Genomic DNA, 13,543 nt, shown 5'->3' on the forward strand with positions numbered 1-13,543 from the left:
TGACATGCTGCAAAGCAAAGCCTATTCACTAGCATCACCCTTACTTCTAAAAATGCCTTTGGATCCCAAATTGGCTTTTTTATGAAATACAAATGATGGCGCCATTGAGTACCTTACTTGAAAATATAACCATTTGCCTTAAAAAAAGAGAGAGCAAAGTTAAATAGGGTAGTAGGGAATGTTTTCTGGAAAAGACTGCTTTGAATCAATTATTTAGGCTAGGCTGGTATATTTTTTAAAAAAAAAATATCCCAGAAAAAGTGAGAGATCTTTTCCAATTGTTGCCATGAAGCTACCAGTGTCAAGCTTCACTTGGCTTCCTAATCACCTTGACATTTTAATCACTTGTGTCCCCAGAGTTGCCACTGTGTGAATGGGGACGGCCTCATGGTCAGCACCCATTGTGCACAAGCTCTCACAAAGGGTTCTTGAAATTCCAAATGAGCTCAAAGGGCTCCTGGCTCAGAAGATGAGAACGACCACATCTCTCAACCCTTCCCTTGAGGAATAGGGTAGACCACACCAAATGTTCAATAATGTCCTGCTAATAGCTATTCTGTTCTCTCCCCTGGGGTAGCTGCTCTCTGTTTTCTTCCAAAAGGCAGCAGTTCTCTTTTTCCTATATAGTTACTACACTACCGACTGCCTCAGCTTTATGATGAAGAAATTTTAAACTGTTGCTTGTGGAGGACAATGGAAATGTTCTCATTTCTTTTCTTTTAGGTACTCTTCAATTTGGCTAGCCAATACTCTGCTAATGATATGTATGCAGAAGCACTAAATACATATCAGGTCATCGTGAAAAACAAAATGTTCGTCAATGGAGGTACTTTACTTTTACCGAATCAGACCGTGCTGAATAATTATATCAAATGGGAACTATTTATTTATTTAACAAAATTTATATAGCCACCTAGCACATGCATAGGTGATTTTGGACAGTGTATAACATTTATCATAGTCTCTGTTCGTTGATATTGGCCAAATATAGAAATTGGTGCCATTTTATAAGCCCAGTGAGATATTTTTGTTTGTCAGATATGCTTTCAAATCTGAAGTAATAACTTTTTGGGGAATTATTTAGCAAAAGAGATCGCCTGTTCAGTAATACCGTTAAACTTTAATAAGTCAAAAACTGTTGAATTTTGCAGCTATCTTTTGATTATATTTTGCAACCCCTTATATCATAACTCTGATTATCTCTGCATTTAGTGATTGTATTCTTAAAGTACCGTATATACTTGAATATAAGCCGACTCGAGTATAAGCCGAGACCCCCAATTTCACCCCCAAAAACTGGAAAAAGTTATTGACTCGAGTATAAGCCGATCCGCCGTTCTGCAAGCCTCTGCCGCCAGCAGAGGCTCGATCCGCCATTTTGCAAGCCTGAATACACAGGAATACCCTGTGTGGCCGCGGCTCGTCGGCAGGTCTCCGTTCCTCCTGCCGACCTTTGGGGAGGTTTGGGCGCCTCCCCAAACCTCCCCAAACGTCGGCAGGTCTCCGTTCCTCCTGCCGACCTTTGGGGAGGTTTGGGCGCCTCCCCAAACCTCCCCAAACCTCGGCAGGTCTCCGTTCCTCCTGCCGACCTTTGGGGAGGTTTGGGCGCCTCCCCAAACCTCGGCAGGTCTCCGTTCCTCCTGCCGACCTTTGGGGAGGTTTGGGCGCCTCCCCAAACCTCGGCAGGTCTCCGTTCCTCCTGCCGACCTTTGGGGAGGTTTGGGCGCCTCCCCAAACCTCTGCAGGTCTCCGTTCCTCCGCGCAGACCTGCCGACCTTTGGGGAGGTTTGGGCGCCTCCCCAAACCTCGGCAGGTCTCCGTTCCTCCTGCCGACCTTTGGGGAGGTTTGGGCGCCTCCCCAAACCTCCCCAAACCTCGGCAGGTCTCCGTTCCTCCTGCCGACCTTTGGGGAGGTTTGGGCGCCTCCCCAAACCTCGGCAGGTCTCCGTTCCTCCTGCCGACCTTTGGGGAGGTTTGGGCGCCTCCCCAAACCTCGGCAGGTCTCCGTTCCTCCTGCCGACCTTTGGGGAGGTTTGGGCGCCTCCCCAAACCTCCCCAAACCTCGGCAGGTCTCCGTTCCTCCTGCCGACCTTTGGGGAGGTTTGGGCGCCTCCCCAAACCTCGGCAGGTCTCCGTTCCTCCGCGCAGACCTGGCGACCTTTGGGGAGGTTTGGGCGCCTCCCCAAACCTCGGCAGGTCTCCGTTCCTCCTGCCGACCTTTGGGGAGGTTTGGGCGCCTCCCCAAACCTCCCCAAACCTCGGCAGGTCTCCGTTCCTCCTGCCGACCTTTGGGGAGGTTTGGGCGCCTCCCCAAACCTCCCCAAACCTCTGCAGGTCTCCGTTCCTCCGCGCAGACCTGCCGACCTTTGGGGAGGTTTGGGCGCCTCCCCAAACCTCCCCAAACCTCGGCAGGTCTCCGTTCCTCCTGCCGACCTTTGGGGAGGTTTGGGCGCCTCCCCAAACCTCCCCAAACCTCGGCAGGTCTCCGTTCCTCCGCGCAGACCTGCCGACCTTTGGGGAGGTTTGGGCGCCTCCCCAAACCTCCCCAAACCTCGGCAGGTCTCCGTTCCTGTTTGGGGAGGTTTGGGCGCCTCCCCAAACCTCCCCAAACCTCGGCAGGTCTCCGTTCCTGTTTGGGGAGGTTTGGGCGCCTCCCCAAACCTCCCCAAACCTCGGCAGGTCTCCGTTCCTCCGCGCAGACCTGCCGACGTTTGGGGAGGTTTGGGGAGGCGCCCAAACCTCCCCAAAGGTCGGCAGGAAGAACGGAGACCTGCCGAGGTTTGGGGAGGTTTGGGGAGGCGCCCAAACCTCCCCAAAGGTCGGCAGGTCTGCGCGGAGGAACGGAGACCTGCCGAGGTTTGGGGAGGATTGGGGAGGCGCCCAAACCTCCCCAAACAGGAACGGAGACCTGCCGAGGTTTGGGGAGGTTTGGGGAGGCGCCCAAACCTCCCCAAACATCGGCAGGTCTGCGCGGAGGAACGGAGACCTGCCGAGGTTTGGGGAGGTTTGGGGAGGCGCCCAAACCTCCCCAAACGTCGGCAGGTCTGCGCGGAGGAACGGAGACCTGCCGAGGTTTGGGGAGGTTTGGGGAGGCGCCCAAACCTCCCCAAACAGGAACGGAGACCTGCCGAGGTTTGGGGACGTTTGGGGAGGCGCCCAAACCTCCCCAAAGGTCGGCAGGTCTGCGCGGAGGAACGGAGACCTGCAGAGGTTTGGGGAGGCGCCCAAACCTCCCCAAACAGGAACGGAGACCTGCCGAGGTTTGGGGAGGTTTGGGGAGGCGCCCAAACCTCCCCAAACGTCGGCAGGTCTGCGCGGAGGAACGGAGACCTGCCGAGGTTTGGGGAGGTTTGGGGAGGCGCCCAAACCTCCCCAAACAGGAACGGAGACCTGCCGAGGTTTGGGGACGTTTGGGGAGGCGCCCAAACCTCCCCAAAGGTCGGCAGGTCTGCGCGGAGGAACGGAGACCTGCCGAGGTTTGGGGAGGCGCCCAAACCTCCCCAAACAGGAACGGAGACCTGCCGAGGTTTGGGGAGGTTTGGGGAGGCGCCCAAACCTCCCCAAACGTCGGCAGGTCTGCGCGGAGGAACGGAGACCTGCCGAGGTTTGGGGAGGTTTGGGGAGGCGCCCAAACCTCCCCAAACAGGAACGGAGACCTGCCGAGGTTTGGGGAGGTTTGGGGAGGCGCCCAAACCTCCCCAAAGGTCGGCAGGAAGAACGGAGACCTGCCGAGGTTTGGGGAGGTTTGGGGAGGCGCCCAAACCTCCCCAAACAGGAACGGAGACCTGCCGAGGTTTGGGGAGGTTTGGGGAGGCGCCCAAACCTCCCCAAACGTCGGCAGGTCTGCGCGGAGGAACGGAGACCTGCCGAGGTTTGGGGAGGTTTGGGGAGGCGCCCAAACCTCCCCAAACGTCGGCAGGTCTGCGCGGAGGAACGGAGACCTGCCGAGGTTTGGGGAGGTTTGGGGAGGCACCCAAACCTCCCCAAACAGGAACGGAGACCTGCCGAGGTTTGGGGACGTTTGGGGAGGCGCCCAAACCTCCCCAAAGGTCGGCAGGTCTGCGCGGAGGAACGGAGACCTGCCGAGGTTTGGGGAGGTTTGGGGAGGCGCCCAAACCTCCCCAAACAGGAACGGAGACCTGCCGAGGTTTGGGGAGATTTGGGGAGGCGCCCAAACCTCCCCAAACGTCGGCAGGTCTGCGCGGAGGAACGGAGACCTGCCGAGGTTTGGGGAGGTTTGGGGAGGCGCCCAAACCTCCCCAAACAGGAACGGAGACCTGCCGAGGTTTGGGGACGTTTGGGGAGGCGCCCAAACCTCCCCAAAGGTCGGCAGGTCTGCGCGGAGGAACTGAGACCTGCCGAGGTTTGGGGAGGCGCCCAAACCTCCCCAAACAGGAACGGAGACCTGCCGAGGTTTGGGGAGGCGCCCAAACCTCCCCAAACGTCGGCAGGTCTGCGCGGAGGAACGGAGACCTGCCGAGGTTTGGGGAGGTTTGGGGAGGCGCCCAAACCTCCCCAAACAGGAACGGAGACCTGCCGAGGTTTGGGGAGGTTTGGGGAGGCGCCCAAACCTCCCCAAAGGTCGGCAGGAAGAACGGAGACCTGCCGAGGTTTGGGGAGGTTTGGGGAGGCGCCCAAACCTCCCCAAACAGGAACGGAGACCTGCCGAGGTTTGGGGAGGCGCCCAAACCTCCCCAAAGGTCGGCAGGAGGAACGGAGACCTGCCGAGGTTTGGGGAGGTTTGGGGAGGCGCCGAAACCTCCCCAAAGGTCGGCAGGAGGAACGGAGACCTGCCGAGGTTTGGGGAGGTTTGGGGAGGCGCCCAAACCTCCCCAAAGGTCGGCAGGAGGAACGGAGACCTGCCGAGGTTTGGGGAGGTTTGGGGAGGCGCCCAAACCTCCCCAAAGGTCGGCAGGAGGAACGGAGACCTGCCGAGGTTTGGGGAGGTTTGGGGAGGCGCCCAAACCTCCCCAAACGTCGGCAGGTCTGCGCGGAGGAACGGAGACCTGCCGAGGTTTGGGGAGGCGCCCAAACCTCCCCAAACGTCGGCAAGTCTCCGTTCCTCCGCGCCCTGCCTGCCTGCTTCTTTCCGCTGCGGAAAGAAGCAGGCAGGCAAGGCGCGGAGTTTGGGGAGGTGCGCGCGCACCTCCCCAAACCTCCCCAAACTTCGGCAGGTCTCGGACGGCGGTGGCTTGGGAGAGGTGCGGGCGATCCCGGAAGCACCAAAGCCTCGGCCGCGCACAAGTCCTCGGTAAGTTTTTTTGTTGACTGGAGTATAAGCCGAAGTGGAATTTTTCAGCCCAAAAAGTGGGCTGAAAAATTCGGCTTATACTCAAGTATATACGGTATGTGTTCTAACAACTTTACCTGCTAGTTTAGACGTTGCAGGAAAAGTCTGTATCCTATTCCCCCAATTAAACTTTGATATTTGTTCCAGCATAATCCTCAAGTGATAAAAGAATTCAGATTTTTCTTGAGGCCTACTTTTTCAAATCTGTAAATTAGGTAGGCCCAATAAAGCCAGCATTTTGCTATTTAAAATGTTGCTTTTAAGTAAAATGAGAGCCAGTTTGCTGTAGTAACTAGGTGATTGCCTATTAGCCCTAAAAACCAGCTGGGTGATCTTGGGCAGTCACTTTCTCTCTGCCCAACCCACCTCAAAGGGTTGTTGTGAGGAAAATAGAAGAAGGTTGGAGTGTTACATCTGCTCACTGCCTTGAGTTATTTGGAGAAATAATAAAGGTGAGATACAAATAAAGTCAGTTTGACTGAAGTGGCACAGAAAGTTGTGGCTTGCAAATAGATAGGTAAACTTGCAGTCCAATCTAAGTAAAAAAGCCTGCTGTATATATAATTAGGCAACTGGAAAATAAAAGGTGTCAAGCCTTCCATTTCTTTTTTGTCCCAAGTAGCTCATTCTTTTTATTTTCCTCTTCTCCAAATTCTTCCATGCCAACTATATGTTTTATATCTACGTACAGCCTAAATTATATTCTGGAAAATAACTGGGATATGAGCTACATCTTATTCTGTATTATTTTATAGGTATGCTGAAAGTGAACATGGCAAATATTTATTTGAAACAAAGGAACTATTCAAAAGCCATCAAGTTCTATCGAATGGCTCTAGATCAGATTGCAAGTGTCCACAAGGAAATGAGGTGAGTTCCAACAAATCTGACCATTAGTTGTTCACTGTAATTTTCTGTCTACGGAGTTTCGTTAGTCTTGTTCATATGCTATCTACTGAGACTACTTATGACCTTTCATTTATTTCAATGCTATCTTCATATTATCTTGAGGGCAAAGTAGACATGACAAAGGGAAATGTTTTAGTTATCTGCCCTGTTTATATAAAGTGGAATCCTCAAGCAAAAGAGCATATAGACATAAGGTGGAAAGCAATTAGTGTCCTTACAATTGTGTATGTTTTACAGATAAGTCTTCCTTTTAAGAGTTGTGGGTGGCAGATACTTGATTCTCTTTCATCTACTTCTCATTAATAGTTTGATAATACTCTGTGATCCAACAGTTGACTCAGAGAAGATAGCGAAAGTCCTGCAATATTACCTGATATTCAGTAAGGTATTGAATAAAAACCTTGTTGACCAGGAGACAGCTTACGTGGGAATTGGATGAAGGCTATAATGCAGACATGTCAAACACAAGGCCCGGGGGCCGGATCCGGCCCGCGAAGTGGTTTCATGTGGTCCGCGAAGCGGCCCCCACTGCCTTGGCCCTGGCTCAGAGACCCTCCTTCTGCCAGAGACCCTCAGATCTGTCCCACTCCTGCCCAGACCCCCATAGGCACCCTTGATGTGAACGATGTAGAGCTGGCCACGCCCACCCAGTAGGTCATACGCACTCTAGCCACGCCCACCCAGTAGGCCACGCCCACCCAGGCCATACCCACCCGGCCCCCTGAGGGCAACCTCAATGCTGATGCGGCCCTCAATGAAATTGAGTTTGACACCCCTGCTATAATGATTAGGCCAATTTTGTCAGGAATTGTTTTCCTCCATCTAAACTTATCTATCATTAGTTACAACTTGGTGTTTAAAAAAGTCCTTTTCAGTAGTGGGACCTCCTTGTTCATTTTCCCTTTTAAGGAAGTTGAGATTATGACCCCTTATTACTTTGCTTTAGATAGGCAGAAAATCAGTTCTGATGGCTTTTAATGGTTGATGTTTATCCATTCTTAATTGTAATGAATATTGTTTTCAATTTTTTTTCTACTTGTGGTTATTGTTTTTATAATGATATGCTACTATAATGTTTTATTTTATATTGCCCAGGGATACTCATAGTGGGATTTATAAACTGAATCAGTGGAGTAAAAATATCAGATCCCTGCTTAATTTATTTAATTTGTTTCAGTGTTGTTATTACTTTCTTATATACAGTTTATATACTGCTCAAAAAAATAAAGGGAACACAAGACAAGACATCCTACTATTAAATACAGTACATTGTGTTGTTTATGTGTTCCCTTTATTTTTTTGAGCAGTATATATTTGCACTTTTGACTGTATTCTATGCAGAGTTCAGCAGTCATGGGATATTTATTTCTAATGATGTATTTCATTAGGATTAAAATAATGCAGAACATTGGAGTTGCGTTTATTAAAACCGGCCAATATACTGATGCAATTAGTTCCTTTGAGCACATTATGAGCACATCACCAAACCTGAAAGCAGGCTTCAACTTGATCTTGTGCTACTTTGCTACTGGAGACAGAGATCAAATGAAAAAAGCCTTCCAAAAACTGCTTGCTGTTCCACTGGAAATAGATGATGATGACAAATATATTTCACAAGGAGTAAGTATGCACAAATTCATAAATGGCAATTTATAGACAAAAACAATTGTGGAAAAGGAAAAACGTTCCATATAGTGTAATAGTGGCATAAAAAATCTTTATGATCAATATCAAACAATGGTAATTTCATCCCAGCAGATCATTTTTTCTAACAGACAAACATTTTAAATGCAATTTTGAAGTAAAGTTTGTTACACAAATGAAATGGTTGCATTTTAGCAATATTTAAATGGTTCTCATTTGAATTTGTACATCATCCTTTAGATTATAAATTACAGAATAAGTACAGAAATACTTAATAAAGTCCCCATATGGATAAAGGGATTTTTAGATCAAAAAGTAAATAGAAACTGATACTTTTGGAACTGAAATATATCCTCAGCTCGGCACAGAAATCAGCATCTTAACCTGCCATACAGACATCTCAGTTATTTAAAAAGAAGTCTTTTGCTTAGGTTGGACTGCTGAAATCTTGCAATGAGATGTGCTAAGTTAAGTACTTCTGTTTTATTGACTGAATAAAAATACTTTAAAGCGTATGACACAAAAAATGTTATGATTTTCATGAATACATTTCTGTGTCCATCTATCCATTCCTGTTTTTTGTGTTACCCCAGTGACTAGATTTACCTTTTTGCCATTTTTAGGATGATCCACATACAAATCTGTTGATAGAAGCTATTAAGAATGATAGCTTACGACAAATGGAACGTGAAAGGTAAGCCTCTCTTATATTATTTCCAAAGGTCTTTCATTATCTTTCATATTTTGTTGACGTGTTTAAGCAAGTGGAGATGTCAATGAATTCATTGTGCTTTTCCAGCTGTCTACTTTGGTTATGCTAAATTAGAAGTCAATTTATTTTCATTTATTTACCAAATTTATCACCTCTGCAATCTCATAAAGGGTTGAGAAAATATGTGGGAAGGCAGGTTTAAAAACTGGACAGGTAGCATGTTAATAATAGGTTACACCAGGGGTGTCAAACACAATTTCATTGAGGGCCGCATCAGCATTGCGGTTGCCCTCAGGGGGCCGGGTGGGTATGGCCAGGGTGGGCGTGGCCTACTGGGTGGGCGTGGCCAGCTCTACATCGTTCGCATGAAGGGTGCCTATAGGGGCTTGGGCAGGAGTGGGACAGATCTGAGGGTCTCTGGCAAAAGAAGGGTCTCTGGGCCAGGGCCAAGGCAGTGGGGGCCGTTCCCTCACTGTTTCCAGGATGGCATCGCGGGCCACATGAAACCACTTCACGGGCCGGATCTGGCCCCCGGGCCTTGTGTTTGACATGTCTGGGTTACACTGTGGAATGCTCGTGGTTAACGTGCCAGCCCAATAGCCTTTCTCTCTTCAAGGCATTTAAGTCCTGATTTTCTGTTCCATTTTTCTTCCTATGATTTAATAATATTAGTAATATTCCATTATCCTATGAACACTCTTAGTCATCCAGGTCATGACTGTCCCATAGGAGCTGTTTCAAAAGGCAAATGAAGAAGCTTCTTCGTTGAAAAGCTAAACGTCTTCAAGGAAAAACAAAGTCCAGTTGCCTGTTGAAAAAAGTTCCTTTGGGACAGTCCTGGAGCAGGTTCAGTCTTATTTAGCTCTTTGCCGTTTAGAGTTGGAAAGATGGTAGGACAATCTAAATATTTGTACTTTTGCAAAATCTTCAAACTTCCCAAGCCTACAGGTATTTTACTTTATTTTCTATACTCAAAGAATCAGGGCTCAAACTGAGGACAGAATGAGTGTCCTAATCAGCATGGAGGATTATACCTTAAAAGCTTATCTTAAGCCACAAATCAGTTTCCTTTCAAAGTATCTTACTTGATGTTTTTTATTTAATATTTATTATTTACTAAATAAATATTAGATTTAAATATTTAATCTCTTCAATAAAATTTTCTGTTAGCCACTATGTGTATATAGGCTTTGTCCCTTTTAACTAGATTTTTTTTTTAGGAAAGCTACAGCAGAAAAGTATATTATGACAGCTGCTAAATTAATTGCTCCAGCAATTGAAACTTCATTTGCAGTAGGCTATGACTGGTAGGTGTCAATTTAAAACTATGGACCTCTGTTGTTCACCTATTATACTCTAGTTGATTCTGTTAAAGATTGGATAGTATATCATGGTCATATGCAATGATTAAAGTAAAATGAAATAATTTGTATTTTATTGATTGTGTCTTTGCACTTGAAAGCTCTAATGCCTGGATCTTGTATGTTAACTATAACCTTTCTCAGTTGAGTTGAATTCATTCTAAATTACAATATAAGGCCGTTACAAAATGGAACTGCACAACAAATTCACCTTATTAATGTTTTGGTACTTGATTGGGTACTCAATGAGTCTCCTTTTAAGTATCTGGGTCTGTAAAATGATCAACTTAATCAAGCAATTGCTTTTTTAATATAGAAAGACTATAAGGAAAAAAAATCTCTTTTTTTTTAACTTGAAGGTGTGTGGAAATGGTAAAAACATCTCAATATGTAGAGTTAGCCAATGACCTGGAAATCAATAAAGCAATTACCTATTTGCGGCAAAAAGATTTTAATCAGGTACAGTGTTTTCATAAACATTTTACTGGTAAATTTTTACATTGAATCGTGATCAAAATATAATTTCATACCTTTGAAAAATTGAAATACTACTTTATTACATTAGTCAATTTATGAAAAGGGTTAGAAAAGTGAGGTTAATGAACCCAGCGTCCTTATAAAGATTCTGCTGTTGTTGAGAGCTTGATGACTTCTCTTCAACCTCTTCATCTCCTGGCACTCAAACCTGAGGGAAATCACTGTCCTGAGCTGGTGAGAAGTAAGTTCTGGAGCATAAGTGGGCAAGGTCCCACCATTTTCTTTCTCAAGGAAAGATTCTCTAGGATCGAGCTGTCTTGTGGATAACATTCTAGAAGAAAAGCATGCCACCCTCTGATACAAATTTTCTTTCTCTTTTCTTGCCACTGGAATTCAGAAGTAGGACCTGGAAGGGGCCTTCAGGATTGAGCTAATGGTCCAGGCTGGTACACCCAGAAGGAGTTGCATTGGTTCCAACCCATTCAAGGTTTTTAAGATTGATATCAACCAGGACTACAATTTCTGGGTTGCAGAAATGTAGACAAGCCAAAAGATGGAGAAAATTCTAGTTTGTTACTGCCCTCTAATGAACAGATGGATTTTTTTCCTGGCTAGATCTTAGCAGTTCTAGCATCAGTACATTAATTGGACCTGAAATGGACTGGAAGACCATGCAGCTGCTGAAGTGTTTAGAATCACATTAATGTCAACAGTGCTTTTTTTGTAAAACAAAAAGGTGCCGAACTCACACATGTCATACAACCTGCCTTGCCTACCCTACAAGGTTCCATCCAAAAAAGGTGCCGGAACTCCGTTCTGAGTGTTCTATGAGAAAAAAAGCCCTGAATGTCAACTTCTACTAGTTCAAAATAGATCTTTCACTAATTGAAGTTTTAGTACAATCTTCAGAAGCAGCTCATGTTCTGCAACTATCCAGTAGAGCCGAGTAGTTTTTTACATTGAGAGTAACTTTGCTTTTTAATTATTTCTAGGCTGTTGACACTTTAAAGATGTTTGAAAAAAAGGATAGCAGAGTTAAAAGTGCAGCTGCAACAAATCTTTCTTTTCTGTACTTTTTGGTGAGTAATTAAAAGTTTTTTTAAAAAAGTCTGAGGATATGGAGGTTCTCTGAATTTTCTCATATAGTTACTTTTAAATGTAGTCAGTAGTTTTAAGAACAAATAGCCACTGAGTACTTTTCATTAATTGTTGAAGTTAATTATCTTGAAATTGTTTACATCCAGTTCATGTGAAATGTGCTTCATAAAGATAAGAGTTCAAAGTTCAAGTAGGTCAATCTGCTTTGCTAAGTAACAGAGCAGTGAGTTCAGTGGTACATGTTGACCTCAGTTGGTTTGTTTTAACTGACACAGGTTTTCCATTTCTGCCACAGCAACTTTCCAAGAAGTATTACTTAATAGGTGCTTAAAATGGATTAGAATGATACCCTTTTGGCAACTTTGAAATTCCCTTCCTTTACGACCACCTGGATCTTTGGGGAAATCATCAGCAAAATGCATGCAACATATAAAGTTAAACTATTGATAACGGAAACAGGATTGGTTAAATATCTCTCTCTCCTAATATTTAATTGGTCAGCTAAAGGCAACATTGATTAGCTCATGGATTCTCAGAGGAAGGAAGCAATGAAGAGAACCATGGGTCAGCTTCAAACTAATTCTGAGGAACTGGAAGTAGAAATGCTTCTGGTAGGCAAATGTCTTAAGAAAAAGATAACTGAATTGGATTAATTCAATTTGTAACAATTGGATCTATTTAAAACCATGCCAGCAAAATATTTAGGAAGCAGATATACTGTTATATTGCTTAACCATGGGTTATAGTCTTAATAGGTACTAAAAACTTTAAATGGTAATGTATGATTTTAATAAAAACTGAGGGCTAGAAACACTTAACAAATCTGTGTATATCAGGAATCAAAATATATTTTTAAAGAGTTAATTTCCAAAGCATCAGCAACTAGGTAAGATATGTTTTCTGTTTAATTTAGGAAAATGAGATTATACAAGCAAGCAAGTATGCAGATTTAGCCATAAATTCTGACAGATACAATCCAGCTGCTCTGACAAATAAAGGAAATGCCATTTTCATAAATGGAGATTATGAGAAGGCAGCAGAATTTTATAAGGAATCCTTAAGGAATGATTCGTCATGCACTGAAGCGCTTTATAATATTGGTAAGTCACAAGTCAATTTGGATTACAATTTGAGATGATTGGAACTCTCGATAAGAATGTGTCATTTCTAAAACTAGTTTTGTTTTTAATGGGGGGGTTGTCCACAATTGGAGGGCCAAGATGGTAAGTTCAAGTACAGACAAAAGCCACCCCTCTGAAGGAGTTTAACTGCCATTGGTAGGCAGCTGTTTCAGTCAGCACCTAGAGATGAGAGGGACTTCTCTCAATGGGCGTCAGCAGCAGCTTACATTCCCTGCCTGCTTCCACACCGACTTTCTGGGGAAACCAAGAGAGAAAACTGCAAATTACATGATTGCGGGGTGCTTGGCAATTGCTGACCATGGGAGTGTATCGTGATCCATACAACATTTTTTCTGAGGCCGACAGAATTCTGGACCACTTTTAAACAGTCATCAGTGGAGAACTATATGCATGTCATTTTGAAATTATTGTGGCTCATTGTAGATGCCTTAGATAAAATCAAAATGTTTTGAAGCCACACAATTACCCCATTTTGGAATTGTGAGGGAATGGGAGTAAAACAAAGCATCAGAAGCCCTCCCAGGACATTTTCATCCACAATTTCTAGTTAGTGCCATAAGATGCCAAAACTGTAGGCTAAGATCTGTATCAGAATTTTGTGACCATTTATGTGTATTTATATCATTTTTATTATGAAAAAGACCTCAAAATGGATTACCTTCCAGCATGTGTGGACTTGCATTTAGTTATGTTATGGAAAATGCAATTTAGCTCAGTTTATTTCTATTTTTCCTAACAAACTTGATCTCTTTTTGCAGGTTTATCATATAAAAAGCTAAATAGACTAGATGAAGCATTGGATTCTTTTCTGAAGCTTCATGCAATTCTTCGAAATAGTGCCCAGGTTCTCTTCCAAATTGCAAGCATGTATCTTTTCAACAAATCTAATGTTTAACACTACAGATATTGA

General features: G+C 45.1%; 1 protein-coding gene across 2 annotated transcripts in view; it reads left to right on the forward strand.

The window, feature by feature from the left end:
* IFT88 (intraflagellar transport 88) overlaps nt 1–13,543 on the forward strand; it is a 43,610-nt gene that overhangs the window by 10,215 nt on the left and 19,852 nt on the right. For both annotated transcript variants that reach the window (XM_081327483.1, XM_081327484.1), the window contains exons 11-19: nt 724–826; nt 6,046–6,160; nt 7,588–7,819; nt 8,467–8,537; nt 9,776–9,862; nt 10,276–10,375; nt 11,386–11,472; nt 12,405–12,591; nt 13,392–13,500. In XM_081327483.1, the coding sequence (XP_081183609.1) occupies nt 724–826; nt 6,046–6,160; nt 7,588–7,819; nt 8,467–8,537; nt 9,776–9,862; nt 10,276–10,375; nt 11,386–11,472; nt 12,405–12,591; nt 13,392–13,500 (1,091 nt within the window). The remainder of the gene's footprint in view (nt 1–723; nt 827–6,045; nt 6,161–7,587; nt 7,820–8,466; nt 8,538–9,775; nt 9,863–10,275; nt 10,376–11,385; nt 11,473–12,404; nt 12,592–13,391; nt 13,501–13,543) is intronic.

The sequence above is a fragment of the Vipera berus genome, assembly GCF_964194415.1.
Source record: "Vipera berus genome assembly, chromosome: 4".
NCBI classification, from domain to species: Eukaryota; Metazoa; Chordata; class Lepidosauria; order Squamata; family Viperidae; genus Vipera; species Vipera berus.